Here is a 27,570-nt window from a genome sequence, read left to right on the forward strand (position 1 = left end):
GTTCTGACCGAGCCTCAGACATCTTATTTAATGCACTCACTACATATATGAAGTAGGTATTATTATTCATGTTTTACAATGAGGAAACAATGCAGACAGTGGGTTCAAAGAAATTAAGTCACTTGCCAAAGTCACAGAGCTGGGAAGAAACACAGCCAGAATTCAAGCCAAAGCCTAGGTGCCTGCCCCTGTGTAGGCGGGAGCACCCAGTGTCAGAGGCTCAAACTTGAGCTTCTTGAGGCCTGGAACCCCAATGCTTCTTTATGTTGACTAGCCCTTGCCCTACTAATCCCTTCTCTACTCCCATTTCCCAACACACACACACACCAATGCCTCTAGGACCCTGAGTCTCGGATCAGAGATAGTTTGGAGGGAGGAAAGAGACCATGAGCCCTGGTTGGGCTCTGGAGGCAGGAAGAGTGGGGAAAACATAGATACCAGAGCTGGTGTAGGGCCTTGTGCAGTGTGGCAGTATGAGCGTTAATTCAATCAGTTTGTATGTATTTAGCGTTAGAGCTGGACCTGAGGGTGTGCTGGGTGCCAGGGATACAGTGCGGGACCAGAAAGATTCGATGTCCATGTTCCTGGAGCTTATAGTCTAGTGCAGAGTTGTGCTAGACTAGAACTTGCTGCGAAGTGGAAATAGTATCTGTGCCATCCAGTATAGTCACCACTAGCCCCATGTGGTTGTTAGCACTTGAAATGTGGCTAGTGCAATTGAGGAAATGAATTTTAAATTGAATTTAATTTTAACTTATTTAAATTTAAATAGCCACATGGGGCTAGAGGCTAGTATTGGACAGGACAAGTCTCATGGGTGACACAGGACAAGTCTCATGGGTGACACAGACATGTCAGTATAAAAAGCTAGACAGGGGCCTATGGGGGCCCGCGGGAGGGGCACCTGACTCAGACTGAGCTCAAGAGGAGTTCGTTCTAGATCTGGTGATATGTAATGGTTTACAGGTTTTTCTTAAACTCCCATTGCTTCTTTTTTTCTTTCTGAAAAACTTTTCAATGAAACACACATATATACTCAAAGTGCACAAATCATAAGTGTACAGCTTTGATCCTATTTTAAACTCCCCTTGGGAAGGGGATTATCGGGTCCCAGAATACAGGGAGTGGAGGTGAATTTTGGAAAGGGGTGAGAAAACTCCCTCTTCAGGGATATTTAGTCAGAACCTGAAATCCAGATCCAAGTCCCCACAGCCTTGCTAATGAGGGAGTTGGGAGTGAGGAGGGCCTGGTGTATGCACCAAGGTGCTTGCTCAACAAACATTTATGATGATTCAGCCAATCACCAAGCAATGATCATTGAGTACCACCAATACAGCTCAGTCCATAGCAGTGACCTAGACTGCCAAGGCTCCTGCTTTCAAAGAGCTTCCATTCGAATCAGGGTGACAGACCCTACAGAAGCAAGTACACAGAAAATAATGATTTTGGAGAGTCATACGAGCCCTGGGAAATTAAACAGGGCATTGAGATAATGTAGTTGTTGGTGGTGGTAATGTTCGGGTATCCTGGAAAAGAATGAATGAGTGGATGAATGAATGGTGAGTCATGGAGGCCAGAGAAAGACATGCTGCACCCCACTGGGCTGGCGTGGGGATTAGGTGAGAAAGCTGGGGACTCTTAGATCCTAGGGCAGGGAGATTGGGGTGAGGTGGGAAGGAGTGGTCAGAGGTGGCTGCGCTCCAGGCCTCAACGCTGGGGTGAGGTGGAGAGAGAGTAGATAGAGGATAGGGTGGAACCTCAAAATTAGCAAAAAAGGAGAACACCTGGAATTGCCAAGAGGAGCAACACTATATCCCCATGTACCCTTTGCATCCAATCATGACTCAGGCTGGAGTTCTGAGGGGAGGGTTGGGGAAGGGAGCACCTGGAGTTAAGGTTCAGGGAGCTTGCTGAGGGTTGGCCAGCCTTGCCAGGGCCTTTCCCCACAGAGGCCACCAGCCCCAGCCACACTTTCCATGCCCCATCAGCTGGCAGCCCTTCTGGGCAGTCTTCTCCCAGACCCCAGGCCCCTGATAAGGGTGGCTAGAACTGAGGTATGGCAGGAAGAGATGACATCAAGGACTGAGAAATACTAGAGGGCAGGAGTCCTAGTCCTGCGGCACAGATACCTGCAGGCTGGCCCAGCCCATCTGCCTCCAGCGGGGGAGGGAGTGGCCCTGACCCATGGGTCCCTCTGAGCTCAGCCACACTCTGGGTGGTATGGACACTCCGGGCACTGTTCTGTTCTATGTGCAGGGTTCGAAGGTTTTATGAATGTGTGTTTGGGGTTGGGGGGCGGGGGTGAAGGGCCCAAGACCCAGCCTATGAAAGGGGGGAGGGGATTGTCAACCTTGTCTAGGGGATCAGATGAGGATACCTATGGCTCTAATACCAGTCAAGAGGCAAGTGAATATCACAGGTTACTAGAAGGGGCAAGAGCAATGGCAGAAGAAACCCGAAGTTTCTAGGAAGTTGAGATGAGGCTTGTGGGAAGAATTCTGTCAGATAGAAATGGGGCTGGGTGGGGTACGTAGGTGGCACTCCAGGGACCAGAAAAGCTCAAGCAAAGGTGCAGAGGAAAGGACATGTGGTCAAGTTGAGAGAAGGGCAAATCTGAATTTGCCCAGGAGTCTCGGGCTGAGTAAACTTAAGAATGCTTTCACCTCTTTGCCCAATCCCCAAACCTCTCTGCCAAAAATAATAATGCAGGGTGTTTAGGTCATTGCTGGTGCCCAGTAAACACTAATTCTCTCAGCTCTGCAACATCGAGAGTCTCTAGCAGGCTCAGCCGTGTTAAAGTGCTGGCAAAAGCCCGCAGCCAAGTCACCTTTGCTTCTTGCACAAGCCCCTCGGGGATGCTGGGCACTGTCTGCTTGTGAAATTCCAGCTTTGCTTATTTCTTCTGGGACTACTTCTCCAAGAAACAGGGAGCCAAGGATAGGGGCATATGTGCTTGTACTTGCTAACAGAAATTGCAGAAAACTGATCCCACTTCCTCCCGCTGCCTCCTTCCCAGAATTCCACAGGCTTCTCCATTTCTAAGAGCTTCCAAGAGAAGGATCCTTTACTCTCCCAGATTCCCCATTATCAAGTTAAGCACAAGTGGCTTTCAGTTCCTCCCCTCTCTGGCACACAAGTCCAGGCAGGCCCTATGACATGTTGACCTTGCTCTGAGGAAGCTACTCTGGGCACTGAGATGGGCTAGGATGCCCTTAGTTTCCCGGAAGCAGGAACTGACACAGGTGAGTTTTTGCAGAGAAAGGCAGGGATAAGAATGTTACTTAGTTTCCCGGAAGCAGGAACTGACACAGGTGAGTTTTTGCAGAGAAAGGCAGGGATAAGAATGTTACTCACATAACAAGAGTTATGTGTGACCTGGGTAGCAGCCAGGCTGCACTGACCTCTCCTGTTCCTCTGAGTCCCCACCCTGGGTTTCACTGTGGTTGTCTAATTGTTTCATGATGATAATTGAAAACACAGAGAGCTGGATTCTTGTCTTATAAGGCTAGCCTGTGCCTGTCCACCCTGCCTTGCCAAAGGCACAGCAGGAGGCAGCAACAAAGAGCACCCAAATGGGAGATGGAAGGATAGAGAGAAGATCATATGGAGGGGTGGGGCCAGAGGGCAGGTGAGGGTGGGCCCCAGGGGCCAGGAGGAATAGTGGAAAGAGGGGAGGCCTAAGAGAGGACACAGGCAGAAGGGTCCAGGGATGAGGACCTTTGTGGAGGGGTGGACTAACCTGGGGGATGAGGATGAGAGACAAGACAGGATGGGGGCAGGCTGTGGCAAAGTGACTTCTGTGGATATGGTGGGGGCCCTTCCCAGGGATGGGGAGGCTAAGGAGCTGAAGGGACCTCACTTAATATCTCAGAGACAGTGTAAACGCCTTTGAGGGCCATGGTGCATAGGAGCCAGTATGAGGAAGAGAAAAGGGAAGGTCTGGGCCTAATCACCTCACTTTGATTTATAAATTGCGCTCCTCATTCCCTATGCTTAAATCTCCACCCCACTGTCACATCACCCAGAGGGACTTTCAGGAGCCAATGGGAAATGCTCCTCAGTGACTTGTCCCGAAATCTGGAATCTGAGACCCCTCGGTCCAGACCTGCTTCCATCACCTTCCTGTTTCTTGTCGGCCAGTTGGTCAGAGCTCACATCTGTGGGGACAACCTGGGATCAAAGGCTTCGCAGTCAGCCTCATTTCAGAACCCGTAACCCTTGGGCGGCTGCTCTGGAAAGAGGAATCCCACTTCAGGTGTGATATGCATCTCACTGTCACAGTGTGGGTTCTCCTCTGTGAGGCGGCCAGGACCAGGCTGGGCCACTCAGGCTGGGCCACTCAGGCTGGGCTGCTTGGCATTCACACCCCTTCTCTGTGGCTGTTACTCTCCATTCCTTGAGTCGTCAGTAACCACTGCTCTTACCCTCCTTGCTGGCAGGGTAGGGGAGTTTCTGGTGATGGGAACAGCTGCATAAGCACCTGGGAAGGGGTGGGGCCTCTGTGCCAGGGCTGCTCCTAGCTTAGAAGTGTAGGACACAAGGGCCAGAACAGGCCTCAGAGACTGGAAAATATAACCCCTGTACATTTGCTTGTACAGGCCTGGGCTCTCTCTGTGGTTACCCAAGAACTGGGTAGCACTGGCTGCCTCTGAGTTGGGGAAGGGGCACTCGAGGGCAGGGACAGGAGGGGACTTTTCACTGTATACCTTTCTATACCTTTGGATTCTTAGACACACAAATATGTTACCTTTTAAAAATATAAATAAAAATGCAAATAAAAAATCTCTTCTCCATCCCTCCCTGGGCTCCTTTGGGAGATTAACCACATTTTGGGAATCGGCAAAACCAGAGGGAGTTGGGGCTGCATCTCGGAGTCCCACCAGGGCTACCCTCAGGCAAGCTGGCACTTCCTTCCCAGTTCAGGCACATTCTTTCTTTCTCTGTGCCTGCTGTTGGTTTCATGGTCCCCCCATGCCAGTGGTAACACCACAGTAGTCCCGCGCTAGCCCCTCCTCCCTTTCCACAGGTCTCCAGTCTGTTGACTGCCTCCTATCATCTCTCCCCAGCCCACATCTCCACTGCCATCACATCCTGGATAGAGTTGGTGAGGGGCAGAGGCTGCTGCCTATATCCTCCCCATATCTAAGTCCCAGTGAGCTTCCTAAAACTCAAGTCCTGCTTAAGTGCTCTGACCACATCCTCTGGGATGCCTTTTTCCATTTTTGTGCATGACACCCCCTTCGGTGTGCTTTCAAGGTTGACACATTTGGCTTTTCTTGGAGGATTGCCCTTGGCCTAATGAAGCTGCTTTACCCCTGGCCACAGTATAACATGTGAAGGTCCCAGGCTGGGGCTACCCTGAGGCCTTACACTCCAGAACTGTTTGGGAGGATAGCTTGCTTCTTCTACCCCACCACCCACCTATTGGCCTCCCTGGGAGCCCTTCCTTAATAGTATGTCACTCAGCATATACGATGAACCTTCAGTAGAAACCTATTGCCTACATTTAAGTTTCAATCATCTATCTTTACTCATCTTTCTCTCTGGAAATCTATTTCATATCACATCTACATTTAAGCTACACCAAACCTCTAGTTGTTCTGCCACACTTTCATATCTTTGTAGCTGTCTTTTTTTTTTTAAATTAAAAAAAAATTAAACCTCCTCTCTCCTCGTCTTACCTCATTCTTTAAGTCTCTGGGCAATATCACCTCCTTCCATTTCCTAATGGAGCTAGTTGCTTCCTCCTGTATTTTCAGGGTAAACTTCCTATAGGACTCATCTTACCAAATTTAACTGGTCTCCCCTGATACCTAGCATGGTGCTGGGCACAGAGTAGGCATTAAATAAGTGTTTTTGGATAAGTATTGATCCCCCAAATGTCCTAAGACTCTCTACCATTGGGCTTCTCAGTCTTGAATCTCTTCTGCCTCCGATCAAAATTCACTGTTCCTGCTTCTTTCTCTCAGAGCTCTGTACTGTACTGCTTATGTTGCTAAGATTAATTAAATCTTGTTGGAGGGAAGCAGACTGTAAAGAACACTGTTCCTTCTGGTTTCTTGGGACACCAGAAACTCAAGGCCTAACCCTGTGTGGTGTGGACTCTTGGAGGCCCGGCTTGCTTACTTCTTTTACTAAATGGAAGGTCTAGATGATGTCTAAGATCTTCAAAGTCCTTTGTGGGCAGGGTCCGGTCTGCTGTCTTCTCTGCTCTCTCAAGAAAATTGCCTGGTGCCAGGGATGCTCTTAAATATTTGTTGAGAGAGGGAACTGATCATTTTAATAGCTACTTATTGCTTGGTGCTTTATATATGTTATTTCATTAAATTCCGTAAGTGGTGGAGTCAGATTATCATACAGATTTGGATGACTCTGAAGCCCATGTTCTTCCCATAATTCTTTGTGGCCTTTAGGAGACAGGGCCATCACCCAAGGATTTGTTCCACTGATGGCTTTTAATGGTGGCTGTGGAAGTCTGGAGGAGATCCTGAGGCCCTCATTCTTCTTCTTATAGAATATAGGCAGCAGCCTCTGCCCCTCACCAACCTTGGGGAATAACAGAAATTTAGGGTAGTGAGTGGAGGGAGGTAAGAGAGTGGTGAGGAAATCTGATCACTGTGATCTAAATGGGAGTTTAGGTACACAGTCTCAGTCATGTGCTGATAAGCCGGCTCTCTAAAAAAAAAGCCCTGATTGGTAGTGTTATTTGACTTTCAGTATATACACTCTCACTGGCTGACTCCAAGCAACCAACAAGAAGCCACTGACCACAGAGTTGGTAGAACTGTGCATAATCAGCTCTCACAAGCCAGTGAGCCATCCCAGTACACCAAGGGAACAGTACCAGGGCTGTCCCCAGAAAGCCACAAGAATATCACAGCTGCTACAGACACTGTGGGAAGCCTTAAGAAGCCTCAGCTCTCTCCTGGCCTTTTTTGAAGACTAGAAATGGTCTCTGCCCCTCTGATTTACAACAGCCATCTCATTACCTCAATGACCATCTAGGCTACTGGCTGGAAGGCTCCCCAAGATTGGTCCTCAGCTCCTTTTTGAAACACACCCTGTTGCCTTGCCTCCAGAGCAGACAATGCAGCCCTAAAGGGTTCTTACAATTCAGAAAGTAATTCTGGTGGTGTCATCCTGAGAGGAAAGATGAGAGTGTGTCAGTGCCATCAGTTATTCCTCTGCCCCTCACTTGCATTCAGGTAGTACTTTCTTCCCAAATTCCAGGAAATCAACACCAAAGACAGTACCCTCACTCTATCGAGCCTCACCCAGAGAACAGGCCCAGCTGGAAGGCAGCAGGCATCCCTGAAGTGACGGTGGAATGAGGGGGTGGGAAAGCAGTGTGAGACTGAGGGGTGCCTGCTTTAGGTTGTGGAGGGGCCCTGCTTCTCAGCTGGGGTATGAGAAACAGGCCTTACGGTGAAGGGCAGGTGCCCCCAAGATGGGCAACTCTCCAAGGAAGAGCAGGAACAGCTCTGGAGGAAAGGGCCCTTGTCCTAGGAATGGAGCTCCTTGAGAACACAAACATTTTGCATATCTCAGTACTTCTCTCAAGTACTTAACACTTGGCCCAGCATAGAATCAGCACTCAAAAAATGCCCTGAAGGAGAAATGAGACCTTTATTAGTACTCAGAGCATTTTTCGATAGGAAGGCAAAAAGTAAAATGTAGGGGTAAGGAAAACCAAGGCACAAATAAGGATCTACAGGGTCCCCAGGACCTACCCAGGACACGTAGCAGAGTCTTTCTCTTTGAATCAAGGGCAAGGCGGGAAAGGCTGCCTTGTTCCACTAAGACAGGCCCAACCACCCAGGCCAACTGAAAAGACAAGCAGGGTGGTGACATCAGGCCAAGAATGTTAGAACTTGCTAGTGTAGAGAGTCATAACCCACTTGGGCATACGAAGGAAGCCAGGCAAGTAGGAGGCCAGCCAGCCCAGGCTAGAGGCGTGGGAGATAACAGAGCTCAAAGACAAATAGTCCCAGACGGGGCGGCCTGTGGGCAACAAGAAGAGAAGGGGGATTTAGACCCTCATTTCCCACTCCTTGGACACCTCCCCCTTGGCTGAAGACTGAGTAGGATGTGAGGGAGGAAGGAACAGGGAAGAAAGTGAGGGAGGAGGAGTGAGCAGGAAACAGAAGGAAGAGAGCTCTCACCATCCACATCCCGAAGGCCGTAGCGTCGAGCAAGGTCACAGGATGGCAGTACCTTTCCACTCAGGCTCAAGATATTGGGGTCTGTGGGCACATATATAGCTGAGATGGCATAGGACTAGTGCAGGGTGACAAGGTTTGGGCCCAATGGGACTGGGCACCACTGAGACAGGCCCAGGAGCCCAGAATTATTTCTCTCTGTTCCTAGGAGGGTTCCTGGGCCTCTAGCTTCTGGCCACACCTCCTAGGAACTAGTTCCTAAAGTTCCCAAACCTCACACTGGGAATTCTGACCTTTTGGGTCTCCAGAACCCAGAGAAAAGAAGAGTTTATTCTTCAACCACCCCCTGAGCCAGGACCCCAAACTGGCTGCCACCACCCTGCAGATCCTCTAGGCCCTTTCTTGTTACCAGCTGCCCCCAACCTCTTCACCTGTTGCCAAAGCCACCACACATTTGCCGCTCATTTCTGTGGTCTCCGCAGACGAGAACTGAAATTCAAGTTGAAACACAGGAACAGAGAGGTGAAGGATTAATTTCCCAGAGAACTGCCCAAGTCTCTTCCCTGCTTTCAGCTTCTATTCTAGAAGGCCCTCATTACTGCACTTGCAGGACTCAGCATCGTGGAAGGTGCTGGAGCCACTCTTTCTCACAACCGGGTAAGCCTTGTACCCTAGCACCATGACCCACTGCCTTTCTTAAGTGAAAGGATCTGGGGAAGACAACTATGTCTGGACTTTCTAGGTTAGTGCCGTGTGAGGGTCAAGAGCATAGGCTTTAGAGCTGGGCAGCCTTTCCACTTATGGCATCTGTGACCTTGAGTAAGTTTCTTAACCTCTCCGGGTCTCAGTTCTGCTATCTGTAAAATGGAGACACTATCTCCCTTACACAATTAAAGTACGTAACGTGTGTACAGTGCTGAGCCCCACACCTGCCATGGTAAGCACCTGGGTATTTACTACTTATTGTTGTTAACTGTCTTGACATTGAGGATGGAGAGGATGATTTCTTTGCATTCTTTGAGATCTTCGCTAACTCCTTGCCAACCTGCTTAAGCAGAGAATCTTCAGCATTGTCATTGTTCCTCAAATAGTCCTTCAGCAGTTCTGTTTGCACCAATCCTGGCCAAAGAGACACGTAGCTGACCCCATGACGCCGCAGCTCGAGGGCACAGTCAGCAGCCAACCTGTCGCACTGTAGAGGGACAGGAGGCAGGGTGAGAGCCAGGGTACCTGGCTATGTCACCTTCTTCCTCTGTCCTCCCTGCTCCTGCTGAGGATTTCCCAGTCTCCTGCCCTTCCCAGGCACCCTCTCTCAGCTGTCCACATTCCCCAGTGCACTGCCTATTCTGGCCAGCTGAGAGGCGCCCAGGCAAAGGAGCTGTCCACGGAGGGGAAGTGGAAGAGGTGATGACCAGTTGGCCTTACTACTCTGATCGCTAGGATTTACCTCCTAAGCTGTGGGTACCATCACTGTCCTATAGCTCCCCAACCCCGGTGCCACACCGAGTCCTCACCGCAGCTTTACCGACGCCGTAGGGGACATTGGCTAGATATTTCAGCCCCCCAATGGAGGAGATGACCACGATGAGCCCCCGGCCAGCTGGTACCATCAGCCGTGCCCCATAGACCGAGCACAAGTAGTGGCCTCTAGAAGGTAGGGCAAGGAAGGAATGGACCGCATTCAGTGCTGGCCTGGGTGCTGTAGCCTCGGCAGCTTCCTCTGCCCTCTAGCGGCAACAGTCAGTCAGGAGAGGGCGGCATGGTGGCCCTGCAGACCTGGAGAATCAGGGCTGGAGACCACATTCTGAACTGGTAAAATTAACCACCAAAGGATAAGAAATGGCACTCTCTAGAAGATGTTATGGAAGAAAGGAGCTCGTCATAATAAAACAACAAACCTAAAATAGCTCGGGAAAAAAAAAAAAAGAAATATATGAGATCTACACGGAAAACTATAAAATTCTAATACAAAAGAACAAGGACAGACATAATTTGTTCAGAAGAATCAACATGTAAAACATCAGTTCTACCTTAATTGATCTATAGATTTAGTCAATTTGAGTTACATCTCAATAAGACTTTTGGAGGATGTGAGAATAGCTATGAATATTCTGAAAAAGGAAGAGCAATATCTTGTGGGCAAGGGGGATATGGAACCCCAACCCTGCCACCCCACCTTAAAATGTACAATGACATAATAGTTAAAATGCAGTACTAGTGTAACAATACACACATAGTTAATGAAACAAAAATAGTTAATAATTAGATCCAAATGTAAATGATAATTCAGTGAATTATAATGGGTACATTTCAAATCAACAGGAAAAGAGGGACCATTCAGTAAATAGACTTGGGACAACTGGCCCGTTATTCGGTTAGTGGGATTAGCCCTCTACCTCACTTATTATTTCAAAATGCATTCCAAAAGGATATAATATTTGAATATAAAAAATGCACAAAAGCACTAAAAGAAAGCTATGACAATGTATTCACAAACTTGAGGTGGGGAGGGCTAGTCTTAGCAACACACCAAAATAGAAACCATTAAAAGACTGACGGATTTGACATATGTATATATCAATGTACAAATACATACATCTATAGATGTTTATGTGTATAGACAGAGCCGGGGAGAACGTGCATGCAAAAAATGAATAATAAATTGGGAAAAATATTTGTAAAACATATAACAAAGGAATCCATCGCACAAAGATCTCTTATAAATTGATGTGAAAAGAATAACAATAACACAACTTGCAAAAGACTAAAGAGCCAATAAATGAATAAATAAAAAGCTCAACTTCACAAATAAGAAAGAAGTATGAATTAAAACCACCTTCAGATATCTATGGCCTGTCAGAGTGGCAAAGCTTGCCTGACTGAGTGGCCTGATATTGTGTAGCACAGTTGAGGACATGGGGAAACAGATATCTCCCTCGCTGTCACGAGTTTATAAATCGGTGGGGTCTTTTTGGAGGACAGTTTGATAATGTTTATTAAATCTTTAAGAAGTACATATTTTTTCCAAGAATTCCACTACTGCAATAGATAAGGAATTAGATAAATATATTATGGTACCTCTCTCAAGTCAAATATTTAAAAGAATGGTAAAATATATATTAGACTATCAATAGTTGCTATATTTCGGTCAAGGGAGGAAGGAGTAGCAATGAGGGGAATAAAATCATATTGATTTTCACATTTTTTCATAATACACACAGACTTGGTAACCAGAAAAATATTTTCTTTTGCACGGGAAACAGGACCCTCCAAATGAAAACAAGTAGAGTTACAGCTTCAAAAGGAAGCCCCACCTAAGATAATGCAGAGGAAAGGCACAGTAAATGTGTATGTGAATGTGTGTGGGGGAAGTGAGAGGAGGTGTTGGTGAGCTTCCAAGAGGCTCATAAAGTGGCATTTACCTCTGAGAATTCATCGGGGCTCAGGGGCCAGGGTCTGGGCCATTGCCTCACAGGCTCAAAACCCTGACCAACAAGAGATGAGTGTGAAAGGCTCCTCTCTCTGGAGGTCTAAGGATATGGGCCCTGCCTATTTCCAGTTGTTTGGGTTTTCTTTTCTTGCTTCTTGGCTAACCATTCCCCTCTTTCCTCACAGTCTTTCTTCCACTTTGGAAATCACAATTGGATTCTAATCATGCTTTCTTGGGATTGCCACTAGAAGCTGTGAGTACTCTTTAGTCACGGATTTGTAGATAATATCTTGGTTACTCCCACAGGTGTCTGATCACATCCAAGGAATGTAGTTTCTGAGAGTGTACCATAGTTCCAATAATAATAATAGACACAGATGAAACTAGTGCATATCATACTGGGAGAACTCTAAGTGCTGTGTTTCGTCTCACTCCTGTGCCAGATGTACATGTAACCTTGTGACATCCCTGCCCTCCTAACTCTGACCTGGGAGTGCTTGGCCTTTGGGTCTGGAGCAAGGATGTGGAAGCTAAGATGACAGGCATGCACTGTTTTTTATTGACCTTTTGATCTAAAACAATTTCTTCCTCTAATCATTTTTGGAAATATCAGCTATGGGGGGGTGTGCATTACTGAGGGGAGGAGGTTCCCTTCTAGGTCATGCATTTGGATGGGCAGAGAGTGAGGTGGGAGAGAGGCCAAGGGAAAGGTCAGATGAAAATTACTGACAGAAACAAGACAAAAGTTGACGTTCCCGTTATAGATTCATCTGTATGGAACTTTTCCAGAGGTAAAAGGGGCACATGGGATAGAAGGGAGAAGAAAGGGATGGCGGGTCATAGAGAAAAAGAAAGGACATATGGGGAAAGATCTGGGCCCTCAGCCTGGCTAAGTGAGTGATGGGAGCCCAGGTCCCTCCAGCAGGGCAAGGGGAACACCCACCTGAGTCCAACATTGTTGATATCATCCCAGAAGGAGGCAGGTGTTTCCCAGAATGCTTTATTAGTGTTGTTCAGGATTGCCTGGAAAGCACAGGTATAGTAATGAATTGGATGGTCTGAAAGCTGGAAGGTATGAGAGGCTGGATAATGGAAGGGACAATGAGCAGGGATGAGGACTCAGTGGTCAGAAGGGGAGGTCAGGAGTGTGGAGCTGGGATCAAAGTTCTAAGAATACCTGGACCCCTGCATAGGCATTGTTGACCAGCACATCCAGACGCCCCTGTTCTCGAGCCACCTGCTCAAAGAGGCTTCGCACTTCACTCTCCTGGCTTGAATCGCACACCACAGGTATACACCGCCCCCCTCGGGATTGTGCCTGGAGAGGGACAGACGGGATATTAGCTCACAGTTGCACATGAGTGTAAGACATAATGCAGGCCCTCTATACCCAGATTGGGAGGCGAGAAGGCCATCAGAAGAATCAAAGTTGGCTGAGGAAACATGGTTGGCAATACCTCCCTCTGATGTCTGTGTGAGGAACTGGAGAAGTGCTAGATCCTCCCATTAAAGAGCAAGGTGCATTGGGAATCTCAGGTTTAAAATATACAAACATTTACTGAAGCCTACCATATGCAAGGCATTGTACTACACGTGGGGAGTAAGGGACAAATAAGGCATAGAGGCTGATCTTTTTTCCTTGTCCTTGGTCACTTCCATCTCACATGCCCTTAACTCCCACCCTTCACCACTCATGTGGAACACCTACTCAATCTCAGCCCTCTTACCCTTACTCCAACTGTGCTCTTGCCTGGTAATGAAATCAAAGCTCTCAGGCATAAACTATTTTTACTTTCCATTTTGCCTCGGCCTCTACAAATGTGCCCTATCCTCTAACTTCAGAGGAAGAGTAACTTACTCAACAACAAGCCTATTCTCCAGCTCCATTCTCTAGTCCCACCCTCTTACTTCCTTGCCTCCTAACTTCTCATCTGACCTTCAGTCTTTTTGCCTTAATTATTCATATTCTATCCAGTATGTATTGTTTAAAATCTTCCAATGGGATCACCATCTTTTAGAGAATAAAGCCAAAGTTCTCCACCAGGGTCTTCAAAGACCCATTCTCTTTTTCCTCTCCAGTCTCTCACTCCTGTCTCATACCTATATGCTCTGGAATTCTCACAATATCCACACTCTTTCACCATTGTCCGTCTGCTTCTGAAGTTCCCTTTGCTGAGATGGTTGTTCTAGCTACTTTGACCTCTTACTTTTTGAGACTGAGTTCAAGAACCACTTCCTCCAGAATGCTTTCCCTAACCACTCCATATCATCTCGATGCCCACCCTGAGCTCCCAGAGCATTCTGTGCACATTCACCTCTTATCACTTACCATATTCACATTACATTGAAAGGAATCATTTCTGCTTCTGACTTCCTGCTAGACTCTAGCTTTTAGGAGCAGAAGTTATATCTTATTAATCTTTGTAACCCCAGTGCTTCACCCAGTGCCTAGCAAATCAAATGTACCTAAGTATTTATTTAACTGAAAACCAGTAGAAAAGTCAAGTAAAAATGTGTGGTTCAATAAAGTCTAGTCTAAAATAGAGGAAATCACAGGTCCACAACTCTTTAGTTGCAATTCCAAAATCCCTGAAGCTCTCAAACAAAAAGTTATTCATAAAACTCACCTTGGTGGCAAATTTGACCTGATCTGAAGTTACTGATGGAGTTCATTTATCACATTTTGAGTAAATAAATATTCACGTTTTGTTGAGGAATATTATAGTTTCAGGTAAGGGGTTGGGAGGAGTGGTTAATAGAAAGGGGTCTCTCAGGTGGTTTCTGGTCCTGTGGTCCCAGAGGAAGCACTCACATCCTGAGGAGTGGCCCGCAGTGTGTCCAGATGTCGGCCAGTCACGTAAACTGTGGCACCTGCTTGGCAGAGCTGTAAGGCGATGCCACGGCCAATACCTCTGGAAGCACCAGTCACCACGCACACTTGGCTCTTCATGGGAGCTGCCATGACTCACAAGCAAAGGGGTGAAATCTGCGGAAGCAAAGATTTGTTATGAAGGAAGCCCGCAGAATGTGTATGTGAAAGAGGACCCTGATAGTGGAAGGAGGGGGAACCATGGCTGGGATCCTTTAAGGGGAGAGAAGTTTCAGAGGGGGACAACTGGGTACAGGCCGCAGAAAAGGCAGCTGTCACTTTCGGGAGGCCTAAGAGTAGAGAAGGGGTGGGCCTGTCCACGGAGGGGCACCGACTGGGACTCTCTGAGTGGGCCTGGCTGGGTGGGAGAGTCTCGCGCGACAGTCCTCGCGGCGCGCCCACGCAGTCTTGGGCTATCTGGCCCAGTCTCGCCGCGCCCTTTGGCGCGGCTTCTGGTTCCGGGGTGAGCCAAGGTCCAGGGACCTGAGCCCCAAGTGGGATGAGCTCGCAACCTTTACTTGCCACCTATGCTGTCTCTGAAGTCCCCTCTCCACCTCGCTCGCAAAGCTATCGGAATCGCGAACTTTCCGGCTCCACGGGCGGGACGAGGTGACTACTGCTGAGTCAGAGTACGGGGCGGGGTGCAAGTACGCGCTCTGGCTGGGTTTCAGCGGGCGGCGTGGAGGGGATGGTCAGGGAGCGGACGGTTTGGTCGGAAGCAGTTCCGGTCGGGAGCGGTTCTGGCACGTGGAGGCGGGGCGACCTGGGGACACACCCACTCCAGCCAGGCCGGGGGCCGTCGCGGGACTTTGACGTAGAAGCTGCGTCCTGAGCGTGCCGGCGCTTCTGACTCCGTAGGGAGCCGGCCCACACCTGGCTGAGTGCTGTCCCGCTGCGGAGAAGGGAGCTTTCGCCGTCGGAGAGGGCCTGAAGTACCCATGGGGCTGGGGCCGCGCTCCCCCCATAAGGACCGGCGCCGGTTCCCGGCTGGCGGCAAACCGGGGCGTGGGGCCAGGGGGTCAGGGCGCCCCGCATCAGGCCGCCAGCGACAACCCTGCCCTCCTCCGGACGGGCGCTCGGAGCCGGCTCTAGATGCGCCCCTTCACCTAAGCTCCGAAGCGCTGGGGTATTTCCGCCGGGCGCTGTCCGCGCTGAAAGAGGCCCCGGAGACTGGAGAAGAACGAGGTAGGGAGCACTTTCAGAGTGGGACCAAGAGAGGAACTCGGGCATAAAATCCAGGTCAGGCAAGGAAATTTTCGTAGATTCCCAGGGCGTGGAGACTTAGTTTCATCTCCCGTATCCTCTTCCTCACTCTCAGACCCTTGGTTCAGTGATGAAACATAACCTTATCTTCCTCTCAGTCTCTCTAAAATATTTCTTTCATTGTCTTTCCAGAGCTGATGGTGCACAATGTTTTGAAAGAAGCGGAGGCTCAGGCCATAGCCTTGGCCACACACAGGACTGGCAGTGAGATGCTGCAGGAACTGTTGGGGTTCAGTCCCCTGAAACCTCTGTGTCGGGTGTGGGCAGCTCTGCGTTCCAACTTGCGCTTTGTGGCCTGTCATCGAAGCGGGGTCCATGTATTGCAAAGTGCTTTGTTACAGCTGCCTCGATTGCTAGGGAGCCGTGCAGAAAATGAGGAGGTGGAGGAGGAGGAGGATGGGAAGAAAGGTTCCTTGGAGACCCTGGAGGAGCTGGTCCAAGGACTAGCCTCTGAGGTGTGTGATGATTTTCTTTTCTACTGTGGAGACACACATAGCAGCTTCGTGGTCAGAACTCTGCTGCAGGTGTTAGGAGGGACTCTTCTGGAGTCTGAGAGAGCCAGACATCGTGGCTCCCAGTCACCTGGTAAGTATTACAAGAGAAGGAAGTGGATCTAGAGAAAAGGAGGGTTTAGGAAGTTCAGAGGGAGAGAGTAAACAGAAGAATAATTCTTCATGACCTTGAATAATTAGCAGAGAAGTTATGACAGAGCTTAGTAGACCAAAGATAAGTGTGCACAGAGGCCCAGTGTTGAGAATGTATAGGCATGTTTAGGGGCCAGCTAAACGACTTAATGTACATTTGTGTGTGTGTGTGTGTGTGTGTGTGTGGTGGATTCAAGCAAAAGTTCCAGGAAATAATATCCTCACTACATGCAACCCACTCTGAAATTTTCATCCCTTTTTTATTTTATTCTGTTGTATTTTGTTAAAAAGGTGCTGGTTGAGATCCACTAAAATGATTTCATAGTGCACTCAGGCAGTGACCTACATTTTAAAAAACTCTGGCAAATAAGGTTAGAGCATTTAGATGAGGCCTGATTTTGGAGCACCTTGAGTTCCTGGCTGAGTAGTTTGGACTGTCTCCAGTGGACCATGGGGAAGCTGGTTGAAGTTTCTTTAAAAAATTAAAATAGAAATGTAGTCTCAGTTCAGTCATCTAGATGAGAAGAAATGTTCTGCATCTCTAAGCTGAATCTTTGTTCATCAATGGAATTCTTCTCCCTCCTGGATGATAGTTTGTGATCTCACCACTGCACATATTCTTGATCTTCCTTCAGAAACACAAAGGGCCCCACCTCGAGAATGTAAACCAACTGATTTTGAGGTTCCTGAATCCTTCTTGAATTGCCTTCAGGACCTGAGCTCCTGCTTTCTGAAGGATATTGCTGGTAAGGAGAGAAATAAGAGGGTCTAGGACTTACTTTTCTGGAGGCAATTATCTTCAAACAAGGCCTTTATTTAGGTCAGTATTATTCCTCTCCTTTTCAAACCTGATCTGGTTTGATGTTGCAAAGGCTCTCTATAGACCTTTATAGACCCTTTGTGTCTATAGCCCCTTGTACCTTGTCACTTGAGGTTTAAGGTTATATAGGTCATCTGGATTTTGGGAAAGCTGCTTTTATTATTTCTGCTTTCTTCCCACAGTGTTTATCACTGACAAGATCTCCAGCTTCTGCCTTCAAGTGGCCTTACAGATCTTACACCGCAAACTTCCCCAGTTTTGTGCCCACCTCTGTAATGCTGTGATTTGCTACCTGAGTAACCGCAATTCCTCAGCAGATGGCAGGTATGGTCAGGGCCTCAGGATTGACCAAGGTTAATGGGGCTGTGTGAAATGAATGAGGTCATATAGGTATTTTGGGTGAAGTAGAGTTAAGACTACCTCTCCTTGTCCCCAGCCCCCTACTGCTATTTCTGCGGGATCAGACGAGCTCCAGACTCCTGGAGCAGGTGCTGCTGGTGTTGGAGCCTCCGAAGCTCTGGAGCCTCTTTGAGGATCACTTCCAAGGGCAGCTGCAGATCCTCGCTGCACATCCTATTGCCAACTTCCCTTTGCAGCGTTTACTGGATGCTATCACTACACCTGAGCTAGTGAGTTAGGAACTTGGCTGGGTCTGTTTCTATACTCTGTGGTTTCTGTTTGTTCTTGAATATTGGGCCTAATTTTTATTGTGTGTCTGCCTCTGTATTTCTGACTGTGTGCTGGCTATTCTTGAAAAGTTATTCCTGGGGGTTTCTTCCCAGAAAGGATTTGCTTTGGCTTCTCTTGGGTGCCAATACCAGCATGAGACTGGCTTAAACCGGGTTAGCAGCCTGAGGTTCCACAGCCCACTCAGACTGGGTACTTGGCTACAATCCATGAACGCTGGAACTGTTGCCATAACTTCTCTTTTTTTGCTGTTTAGTGCCAAGGCATGCTTCTCTGGGATCTCAAAGATTGGGAGGTAGGGTGGAAGGGCAGGTTTGATTCTAATTCTCCTTTACTCTGAGAGTACGGCCATTTAAAGTCCCCTCCCCATGTGAGGCAATACCTCTAAGACTGCCCTCTTGTCCTGGACTTTTCTTATCCAGCCAAACCAAAGTCCTGATATTGGCAATGATTTTTGTTTTATCTAGCATTTATAGTTGTTTTTGGCAGGAAGATTTGTCCGAATAACAGCCCATAGTTACTAGAATGACAGACTTTTTTATCCCATGCCCCCTTTCAGCTGTCCTCCGTGTTTGAGGAGCTGAGCCCTGCCTTGGAAGCTGTGCTGGCCCAGGGTCACCCAGGGGTAGTTGTTGCCCTGGTGGGGGCTTGCCGCAGAGTTGGGACCCACCAAGTCCAGGTCCTGCAGCTGTTGTTAGAGGTGAGTGGATATTACTTCAAATTCTTCCTCTTAGGACTTACTGAATCTTTAGTTGTATCTCTGGACCCAAGAGATTTAATGCCCAGGGAGTTCATAGATACGGGAAAATGAAACTAAAGCCATCTCATAGCCCTGGAGTGAAAATTGTCTCCCAGAACAAAGAGCGAAGTTTATTTAAGAAATAAATTTTTATTTGACCCCTGTTACATGTATAGAGGCTGGGGATACAGCAGGGCTGATGAGATCCTGTCCTCATGCAGCTTACATTCTTGTGGAGTTTGGCATTCCTGCTGTTCCTGATGCTTTCCCCTATCTAGAAAGTCAGGGTTAAAGATGAGGTAGTTCTCAGATTCATTATATTTTGTCTTCTAGGCATTCCACTGTGCAGAGCCCTCTTCCCGGCAAGTGGCCTGCGTGCCTCTCTTTGCCACTTTGATGGCTTACGAGGTGTACTATGGACTAGTAGAGGAGGAAGGGGCAGTGCCTGCAGAGCACCAGGTGAGGTAGGGGAGAGGTCAAGCCAGTGACTGATTGGGAACCGGGCCTCCCTGGGCTTAGGAAGCCTCTCATTACTGAGGTGAGGGTGGTGAGATCTCTGGCTTCATCCAAGAGGAGGTGGCAGTTTGGTGACTGCCTCCTAATATCCTTTCTCTGTCCTCCCAGGTTGAAATGGCCACAGCCAGGGCCCTAGGGGAAGTGTCAGTCCTTGGGTCTCTACTGCTCCAGCATCTATTACATTTCTCTGCTCCTGGCCTTATACTTCGAAGTCTGGGTGCCTTGACAGGACCACAACTTCTGACTCTGGCCCAAAGCCCTTCTGGTTCCCATGTGCTTGATGCCATCCTGACCAGTCCCTCTGTGACGCGCAAGCAGCGCCGCCGTGTGCTGAAGACCCTAAAGGTTAGACTTCTGGTATCTGCTTTGATTCCTTTGCCATTATCCATGTAGAGAACATGAGCTTCCCCCAGGACTTCAGAGTCAGAGAGAGGATATGTGGTTTATAGGCTCTTTCAACTCAGCCTCTAAACTTCTGAAACTTCACTCCCCTGCACCCCACAACTACTCTCCCCAGCACACTTTCATGGATTGCCCTAGAGGGACCTACCTTGCTTGTCTCAATGCAGGGACAATATGTGGCTCTGGCTTGCAGTCGCCATGGCAGCCGTGTGCTAGATGTCATCTGGGGTGGAGCAGCCTTGGGGGCCCGGAAGGAAATTGCTGCCGAGCTGGGTGAGTACCAGGATGTCTCTTTGGCCTTTCCAGACCTTCCATTCCCTCACTTCAGATAGCTGGGTGGTTGGAGAGTGGATTTAAATTCAGCGGAAACTTCAATTGCAAAGGGTGGTTTTGGCCATGGTGCTCAGCAGTCTGCTCTTCCCTTCCCCTCTGTGCAGCCTTGTGCTCCTACCCCTCCACCCAGCTTCTGTTTTTGGGATTGTGGGGGGTTCACTATCCTGAGGCAGACCCAGGGTCCAGGGAAAATGGAGGACCGTTCACCCAAGTAGAGTCTCTTTAAACATGGGTGAATGATCACATATTGATACTGAACATGAATGTTGTTCTTTGCAGGGGAGCGGAACCAGGAGCTGATAAAAGATCCTTTTGGTCACCACGTGGCTCGAAATGTGGCCCTGACTACCTTCTTGAAGCGACGAGAAGCTTGGGAACAGCAGCAGGGGGCGGTGGCCAAGCGGAGGCGGATTTTGAACTCAATACTTGAGGACTGAGGCCTTGGGATCCGGGACTGGGTGTTGATGGGGGAGGGGGAAAGGGAGTATCTATTTTATCCCCTTCCTGGTTTAAATTGGAGTCAAAAGTCTTATTAGTAAACACTTTTATATTTTTATTGAAAATGTCTTTGGTTTTCTTAGGGGAAGAGTACAAAGAAATAGAGATCTCAAGGTAAAATACAAGAGGGCTGGAGAGCTCAGGGACAGGAGGACTGTAAGGACATCTAGATGTAGCAGCAATCAGGGTGGGATCAAGATGCCTGGGACAGGCTTGCGGACTTTCAGGGTAGGTGAGAGGCTGGAAAGATGGCTAGGAGGAGACGGCGTTCTTCAGGAATGGGTATACACTAGGGGTGTAAGGCATAATGCTGATGGGGTTAGAGGACAATGGGGAAACAAGGTGAATTATCTAGTCTGTACTGTCTGCAGTCTACAAACCTGATGCTGTCACAGTCCTTACAGCTGTGTCTTGGAATAAGTCTAGGAGCAGAAGTTCAGAGTTCTTAGTAGGGATGAAGGCGACCCTGCTGCCACTGCCCAGCCCCTTCCACTACATGGCGAAGGGTGGAGGAAATTCCCAGCAACATGTGGCCCAGGCCTTGCAGCAGTGTGGAGGTCCATCGGAGGAGCTCCCTGCAGGGCAGAGATGAGGCAGGCAGATGGCTGGGAGGAAGCCATAGAGCTGGGGGTGGGGGCTCTGCACAAGGCAGAGCTAACAGGGAAGGTGAGCGCAGGTGAGCGCTGGAGAAGGAATTTGGGACTGAAGCTGTCGGAAGGGGGAAGTAAAACATTTTGGTTTCTGACCTGAGTACTTTCTTTGGACCAAGTCCTTGAATGTCACAACTCATGGAGTAGAGCCCGTAGAATGTGGCTTGGATGTTCAGGCTCCCAAAGAGGTCTCGAGGGTTTTGCTTGTACATATCAAAGGTGATTCTGGCGATGTCCTTGCTGTATTTCGGTTTCTCCCGGCCCAGGCCATATAACAGCACCCCACTCTGTAGGGTACCCCATGACTGCAATGGATCCTCACCTACTGACATCCACCACTAATCCCCATCAGCACTGGGACCGACCCACCCTTGCTTGGATGGTTTGTCCACTATAAGGTGTCCTTGACAACACACCTCTCTCATTACCTCTGCCCCTAAGATCAAGGGCAGGCAAGAGAAGAGGCTTGGGAGAGATATAAAGGATCAGTGGCCTATAGCAGCCCCAGTACCAGCCTCTCACCCTGCTGGGACTCCAGCTCTGCCCGGACTCCAGCACCATCAGGCATGTGTCATCCTCCAACAGCTGGAAGAAGTCCTCGCTCTCCACGGCAGTCCCATCCTCCTCTAGCACCAGAGTTAGCACTCCACTCAGCAGCAAGGTCTCCAGTGCCTGCCCAGTGGCAAGAAGCAGGAGGGAAATGGCAGAGCTTGTCCCATGCCTCTTCCTCCTTAGTTGGCCCAAAACACTGGTTGATAACCTAACTCTACTTCTTGGTGCTTTGCCATCCATTCAGTTCTTTAGTTGTTGAGGGACCCTCACTAGGGGCTAAGCTTCTTTCCTATTTGCTCCTGCTTTGCTCCTACCATGTCATTGTCATCTCCCCCTGTTTCCCTCCAAGTCACTCTTGGTTTGGAATTAAAAAGCTAGTCAAGTTCCCTTGAAGTCCATCCTTCATGAATGGGCATAGGCTAGGGGTATAAGGCATTATGCTGATGGGGCCTGACATGGACTCTTATCTCCAATGTCCCACCTCACTCTCCCCCTCTCATAGAGTTCTTCAGAACTGTTTTCAGTAATAATGACAACTTTTTTTGAGTCTTCACTAGTGCCCCCTATCTGTGTAGCACTTTACATACATTATCCTCTTTTACTCCTTTCAACAACCCTAGGAAGTATGTGATCATTCTCTTTTTATAGATGAAGAAATTGATGTTTTGATTGGTTAAATCACTTCCCAAGATTTGACACTAAGAAATGGCAGAATCAGGATTTGACCTAGATTGATCACACAAATTGTTATTCTATACTGACTTCTGAATTCTATCCTTCCAACTCTCCCTCCCCTATCCCCAAAGAAAAGCCCACTCCGTGGAAAAAAATAGATTGACCCAAATGCAGCAGAGGTCATTGAGCTCACCCCCCTGCTTTTAGTCCTCAGAGGGAGGGGCAAGCATGTAACCTGAGCCTTTTCTGCTGGCCATTCCAAGCTCTCACTCTTCTCAAGTTCCTTGGCTGTCCCTGCAATAGGAACCCAAGGACTTGGCTCACTCACCTTGTCTAGCAGTTCCTGGAGGGTGGCGGCTGTCAGACCTTTCCTGGTGGTCCGCTTGTGATCACAGACTCGGAAAGGTCGCTGGGGTGGTGGAGCTGAGATCCAGACCCTACGACCAAACTCGGAGCTCATATTAGATACAGACCTGGTAGTTGGGAAGAAAGGAACGAGGGGTTTGCTTAGTGCGATAGGGATGATGGGGGTAGGGTAGCTGGAGAGTAAGGGAGGGAGGGATCTAGGTTTTCAGATTAGAGTATCCTAGGGAGAGTGGGAGCGACCCTGGGGTGGGAGTGGGGGGCGAGGTTCAGGAGCTGGACAAGCCCACTGTGGAAAGTAGGAATGGGGAGGGGAAGGGGTATGGGTTCATGAGTTTCCTAGGGGCTGAATGGAGTTTTGTTGCCCTACCCTTATCCCCAGAGTTGGAGAGTGGAGAGGAAGATTAGAAATCACCTGAGCAGGCCGCTGGGGTTCAGAGCAGAGAGGTACTCCATGGTGGAGGGAAAGAGGAGCAGAGTTCTGGGTTGGGTGCTTCTTCGCTGTGCTGGGCTGAAGTGCTGATGTTTTCTGTGACGGAGCTGAGACCTCAGCCCAGTAAAGTGGGGGATGAGTCAAGCATGGACTCTGGACCCCTGCCTGGCCTGTAAGAAGGACAAAGTTCAAGGGGAGGGGGAAGGGGAGGGGCCTAGATGGGGTCCTGGAGGAAGGATTGAGGCCCAGAGTTGTTCAGCAAAAGCCAAGGGAGCTTTGTATGGATGTGTCTCTGATGGCAGCGTATGATATGAGGGTAAATGATAACTATGGAAGAGGATGGGATGTGATCTCTGGTGTTGTTCTTTCTGTGGAGGAAATTTCTAAGTATAGAAGCTGCATTTTGTGTGATTTGTGCTGTACGTGCTGCCACCTACTGAAAAAGCCATACACTGCAGCTTTAGAAAAAAGGAGGTCAGACCGAGTATGAGAAAATGGGCCAGGCCTAGAGAAATGAAAGAGGAGGCAGTGTGTCTCTGGGTGGGGTGTGAGGAGAGGATGGGTCCTGATCCATGGATCACCAGGATCCTATCTAGGACTCTGGCATTCCTGCTTTCCTGCTCTTTCCTTTGTGGTCTAGGTGAGTGGCTGGCTCAACATTTCTCTAGTTTCATTCAACAGAACTGCCTGCATCAGCCACACTGGATTAGTCACAGTCTCTCTCACCTTTCTCTTTTGACCATTTAATGGGCATGATGCGAAGTGGGGGTGGGTGGGGTCCTTTGATAGTATCTGGACTTTAGCTTTTGGTGCCCCGTGTCCCATCTCTAATTTCAGCAGCAATGGTGAGGGACAGTTGTGTAGAAGCTCAGACTCTCACTGACCATAAGCCACTTAGATGAGTGCAAATCTCTTTGCTTTGTTGCCCAGGAGTCTTGTCGGAAGCTGTGGCAGTCCAGTCAGCCCCCTGAAGAGTATAGACTGCAAGTCTGTATAGGAGTGCTAATGCCTCATCTTTATGGAAGGAACTCTGTGCATTTCTCAGAGGTTCCTGATGCTTAGTGAAGGAGCTCAATAGCACATTCCTATCGGCTCTCCTCTTCTCTCTCTTCCCCTGCTCTTGCATCTGCTTTCTAAGCTGATCTTTTAAATACAGGATTACCTGTACCCATGCCCTTGACTCTGCTTTGGAGGGAACCAAAGACAATACTGGTGCCCTGGCTCCCAAAACCCTGAGTTCTGGCTGTTGACTGGGCAAAGGCCTTTCTTTCTCTTTCCCGCAACTTTATCAGTCTACCAGGTCCCTCTCAAATTTCTTCATTTCCAAGCTTTACCTGACTTCTCCAAACAGCGAAGTCTTCTTTTCAGTATGTCTCCAGCACTGTACCCTTTCCTTTTTTTCTTGTTTTGTATCCTGGTGCAGCCCAGTATGTGGTCTCTTCATGGCTGTGTCGACTCCTCAACCAGATTTTACACCTCTTACACCTCCATGTAACCCTCACTCCCTGCAAAACTTAGCACCATGCTTTACACTGAAAGCTGTCATTGACAGTCCAGTGAGAGCCCTGAGGGTGGAATGATTGGGGCAGGGCCCAAGGAAAAGGTGAGAAGTGGAGGTGCCAAGCTGAAAGAAAAGGAGGCTCAGCAGAGCCAGGAGTCTAGAAACAGGAAAAGATAGAGCAGCTGAGATTGAGTAGTTTGGGCCTTCTCCGCTGAGTGTAGGCCAGAAAGACTAGAGAGCAGAAGGACAATAGGGTTGAGGGGGTTGGACCAGAGCAGGGGAAGGGATAAGCGCAGAAACAGGACCAGGGTCAGGATTCAGCAGTGTCCCTATTCCTTTACCTGTATGACCAGGGAACTTTTTCTGCACCCCTTCAGCTTATCCTGTTTCCTCAGGAAGCATGCTCTCTCATGCCCAGACGTGTTAGTGATGGGAAGGAGTGGAGTGAGGGAGGTGTCCCAGGAAAGGCCTCATCTTGTCCCTCCCCATTCCCACCTCACCCTCTACAAACCCGACAGGCACAGGACCGGAGTAGGTGCCTTGCCCACTGTTGCTTTGCCTTTCAGCTTCCCCAGACCCCTTGAGGCGCCGTCCCCACTCACCCGTCTGGTAAGTAAATCTACCCAAGCACCTTTATTCCCCACCACTTAGAAGGAAGGCCAGGCTAGAGGGGTGGAGGTGGAGATGGCGACAGCCTGGGAGTTGGGACTGGGGAGGTCAGTTGACTGAGAGCAGGGGATTTGGGTTCCAAGAAATAGTGTTTGAGTTGGGGCTGAGGTCCTTGAGGAAGAGAAGGCTCCCAGGCAGAGGAGAGGCTGGCTGCAGGGAAGCGGGGGAAGGCACAGTCCCTTCTCACCTGGCATCAGGGGTAACCGTGGGCTTTCGCTCCACCCCCTGAATGTGCTCTATGGCCTTTTCCAGCTCCTTGTAGGCACAGAAGGATGTTGGACTGCTATCGTCCCCCAGGGAACCAGACGTTGCTGACCTGGACAACCTCGCGGGCCACAGGAGTGGTCTTCCTGCTGTTGGCAGCGCTTCTGGGGCTGCCTGGAAATGCCTTCGTAGTGTGGAGTTTGGCGGGCTGGAGGCCTGCACGGGGGCGACCACTGGCGGCCACTCTGGTGCTGCACCTGGCGCTGGCGGACGGCACGGTGCTGCTGCTCACGCCGCTTTTTGTAGCCTTCCTGGTGAAGCAGGCTTGGCCGCTGGGCCAGGCGGGCTGCAAGGCTGTCTACTACGTGTGCGCGCTCAGCATGTACGCCAGCGTCCTGCTCACCAGCCTGCTCAGCCTGCAGCGCTGCCTCGCGGTCACCCACCCTTTCCTGGTGCCTCGGCTGCGTAGCACGGCCCTGGCCCACCGCCTGCTGCTTGCCATCTGGCTGGCCGCTCTGTTACTTGCCATCCCGGCCGCCGTCTACCGCCACCTCTGGGAGGACCACGTGTGCCAGCTGTGCCACCCGTCGTGGGCCCACGCCGCCGTTCACCTGAGCCTGGAAACTCTGACCGCCTTCGTGCTGCCCTTTGGGCTCGTGCTCGGCTGCTACAGTGTGATGTTGACTTGGCTGCGGGGTGCCCGCTGGGGCTCCAGGAGGAACAGCACGCGGGTGGGCCGGCTGGTGAGCGCCATCGTGCTCGCCTTTGGCTTGCTCTGGGCCCCCTACCACGCAGTCAACATTGTGCAGGTGGTGGCAGCGCTGGCTCCACCCGAAGGGGCCCTGGCGAAGCTGGGTGGCGCGGGTCAGGCAGCACGAGCTGGAACTACAGCTTTGGCCTTCTTCAGCTCCAGCGTCAACCCGGTGCTCTACCTCTTCACTGCTGGGGATCTGCTGCCCCGCGCAGGTCCCCGCTTCCTCACACGACTCTTTGAGGGCTCCGGGGAGGCCCGAGGGGGCGGCCGCTCTAGGGAGGGGACCATGGAGCTCCGAACTAACCCTCGGCTCAAAGTAGTGGGGCAGAGCGGAGGCGATGGAGATCCAGGGGGTGGGGCAGTGAAGGACAGTCAGGAATGGGACCCTTGACACCAAACCCTACAACCAGGCCTGCTTTTCTCTATACCCTTGCATCTCCCTCCGGAACCCAGGGAACCACTCCAGAGCATTTGGGAATCCTTTTCTGATGACAGTTTGGATCTGTCTAAGCAGAATTATTACACACCTGGGGCAGCCCCAAATTCCTCCAAACCGGGGAATTTTGAGGGGTGGCGGCCCTTGCAGGTTGGCATGTGCCCATGTGCCACAGCTGCTTGCTTCAAATAGCTTTCGTGAAAGATACTGGGCAGCCATTACATAACGGCTTAAGTGTGCTCCCTCTGGTGGTTTAGCACACCTGAGTCATACCGAAGCCACCTGTTTTCCTTGCAGGGTCAGGCCAAAGCTGTGCAATGCCAGCCTTCAGTGGCATCTTGACCTGTCCTCTTCAGCTTATAGAAGAACCACTTTGGAAATAAAAAGAGGAAAAGGAAGAAAAGTTATGGACATTTGGATGTGGGGTGGGGATGGGATCCATTCTCTGGAGTCTGTAAGAGCCAAGTGGGAGGTGGGATGGGATAAGAAACTGGCTCTAGAAGGCAAAAGTCAGTCTGCGGGATTTCAAAGGAAAGTTTTCCTGACTGTCCTGTGGTTGGCACAGGGGGTTAAGGGCCCTGGGAGTCTGAGACTTATCTTCCTCTCTGAATACAACTCTCCTCCTAAAGGTCACCGGACACAAAAAGGAGCCCAGAAACAGGCACTTGCTCATCTAGGGGATGTTTGGGGGTTGGAGATGAGGGAGCATGAGGAATGGTATGGATGTGTGGAGGACAGGAAGAATTTTTCAGGGCGGTGCCACCTCTCCTTTCTCCTTTTTTTCCTCTGCCATCTTGACTCTTCACAAGACTGCTAGCTGTTCCTCACCTGCCCTCCACAATCCTTCCCAGCTCTCATCTTTTGGAATCTCTCTATTTCTATCTCTCAAAACTATTCTGGATCCTGACACTTTTGAGTCTGTGGATGTAGGATGAGATTCTTTTTAGGGGATGCCCATGTGCACTCACATGTG

The 27,570-nt window shown here is 49.6% G+C and overlaps 4 protein-coding genes across 9 annotated transcripts; 2 read left to right on the forward strand and 2 right to left on the reverse strand.

Annotated features, from left to right (window-relative positions):
* Positions 1-7,607: 7,607 nt before the first annotated feature.
* On the reverse strand, positions 7,608-15,163 carry DHRS1 (dehydrogenase/reductase 1). 5 transcript variants are annotated; one of them, XM_011385527.2, is made up of 9 exons: positions 14,981-15,163; positions 14,402-14,575; positions 12,767-12,907; positions 12,533-12,612; positions 9,674-9,806; positions 9,105-9,351; positions 8,591-8,648; positions 8,163-8,243; positions 7,608-8,001 (listed from the first exon to the last, which is right to left on the reverse strand). In XM_011385527.2, the coding sequence occupies exons 2-8, from the start codon at positions 14,549-14,551 to the stop codon at positions 8,198-8,200; spliced, it is 855 nt and encodes a 284-aa protein (XP_011383829.1). In that variant the 5' UTR covers positions 14,552-14,575; positions 14,981-15,163; the 3' UTR covers positions 7,608-8,001; positions 8,163-8,197. The 5 variants fall into 5 exon arrangements, with proteins under 5 accessions (XP_011383829.1, XP_011383825.1, XP_011383827.1 ...); XM_011385523.2 differs by having other exon boundaries at positions 9,205-9,351; positions 14,981-15,162; XM_011385525.2 differs by having other exon boundaries at positions 9,205-9,351; positions 14,977-15,144.
* Positions 15,164-15,284: 121 nt separating this feature from the next.
* On the forward strand, positions 15,285-20,425 carry NOP9 (NOP9 nucleolar protein). Its single transcript, XM_011385528.2, has 10 exons — positions 15,285-15,643; positions 15,854-16,306; positions 17,001-17,111; positions 17,368-17,509; positions 17,622-17,814; positions 18,432-18,572; positions 18,945-19,070; positions 19,236-19,472; positions 19,697-19,802; positions 20,142-20,425. The coding sequence occupies exons 1-10, from the start codon at positions 15,397-15,399 to the stop codon at positions 20,297-20,299; spliced, it is 1,914 nt and encodes a 637-aa protein (XP_011383830.1). The 5' UTR covers positions 15,285-15,396; the 3' UTR covers positions 20,300-20,425.
* An 81-nt stretch (positions 20,426-20,506) lies between these two features.
* CIDEB (cell death-inducing DFFA-like effector b) lies at positions 20,507-24,952 on the reverse strand. The gene is made up of 6 exons (XM_011385529.2): positions 24,876-24,952; positions 23,016-23,203; positions 22,566-22,710; positions 21,533-21,682; positions 21,107-21,297; positions 20,507-20,935 (listed from the first exon to the last, which is right to left on the reverse strand). The coding sequence occupies exons 2-6, from the start codon at positions 23,054-23,056 to the stop codon at positions 20,806-20,808; spliced, it is 657 nt and encodes a 218-aa protein (XP_011383831.1). The 5' UTR covers positions 23,057-23,203; positions 24,876-24,952; the 3' UTR covers positions 20,507-20,805.
* LTB4R2 (leukotriene B4 receptor 2) lies at positions 23,658-26,988 on the forward strand. 2 transcript variants are annotated; one of them, XM_011385531.2, is made up of 2 exons: positions 23,658-23,673; positions 25,466-26,988. In XM_011385531.2, the coding sequence occupies exon 2, from the start codon at positions 25,476-25,478 to the stop codon at positions 26,550-26,552; it is 1,077 nt and encodes a 358-aa protein (XP_011383833.1). In that variant the 5' UTR covers positions 23,658-23,673; positions 25,466-25,475; the 3' UTR covers positions 26,553-26,988. The 2 variants fall into 2 exon arrangements, with proteins under 2 accessions (XP_011383833.1, XP_023381933.1); XM_023526165.1 differs by lacking the exon at positions 23,658-23,673 and adding an exon at positions 25,065-25,143 and having other exon boundaries at positions 25,456-26,988.
* Positions 26,989-27,570: the final 582 nt, after the last annotated feature.

The sequence above is a fragment of the Pteropus vampyrus genome, unplaced genomic scaffold (assembly GCF_000151845.1).
Source record: "Pteropus vampyrus isolate Shadow unplaced genomic scaffold, Pvam_2.0 Scaffold736, whole genome shotgun sequence".
NCBI lineage: Eukaryota > Metazoa > Chordata > Mammalia > Chiroptera > Pteropodidae > Pteropus > Pteropus vampyrus.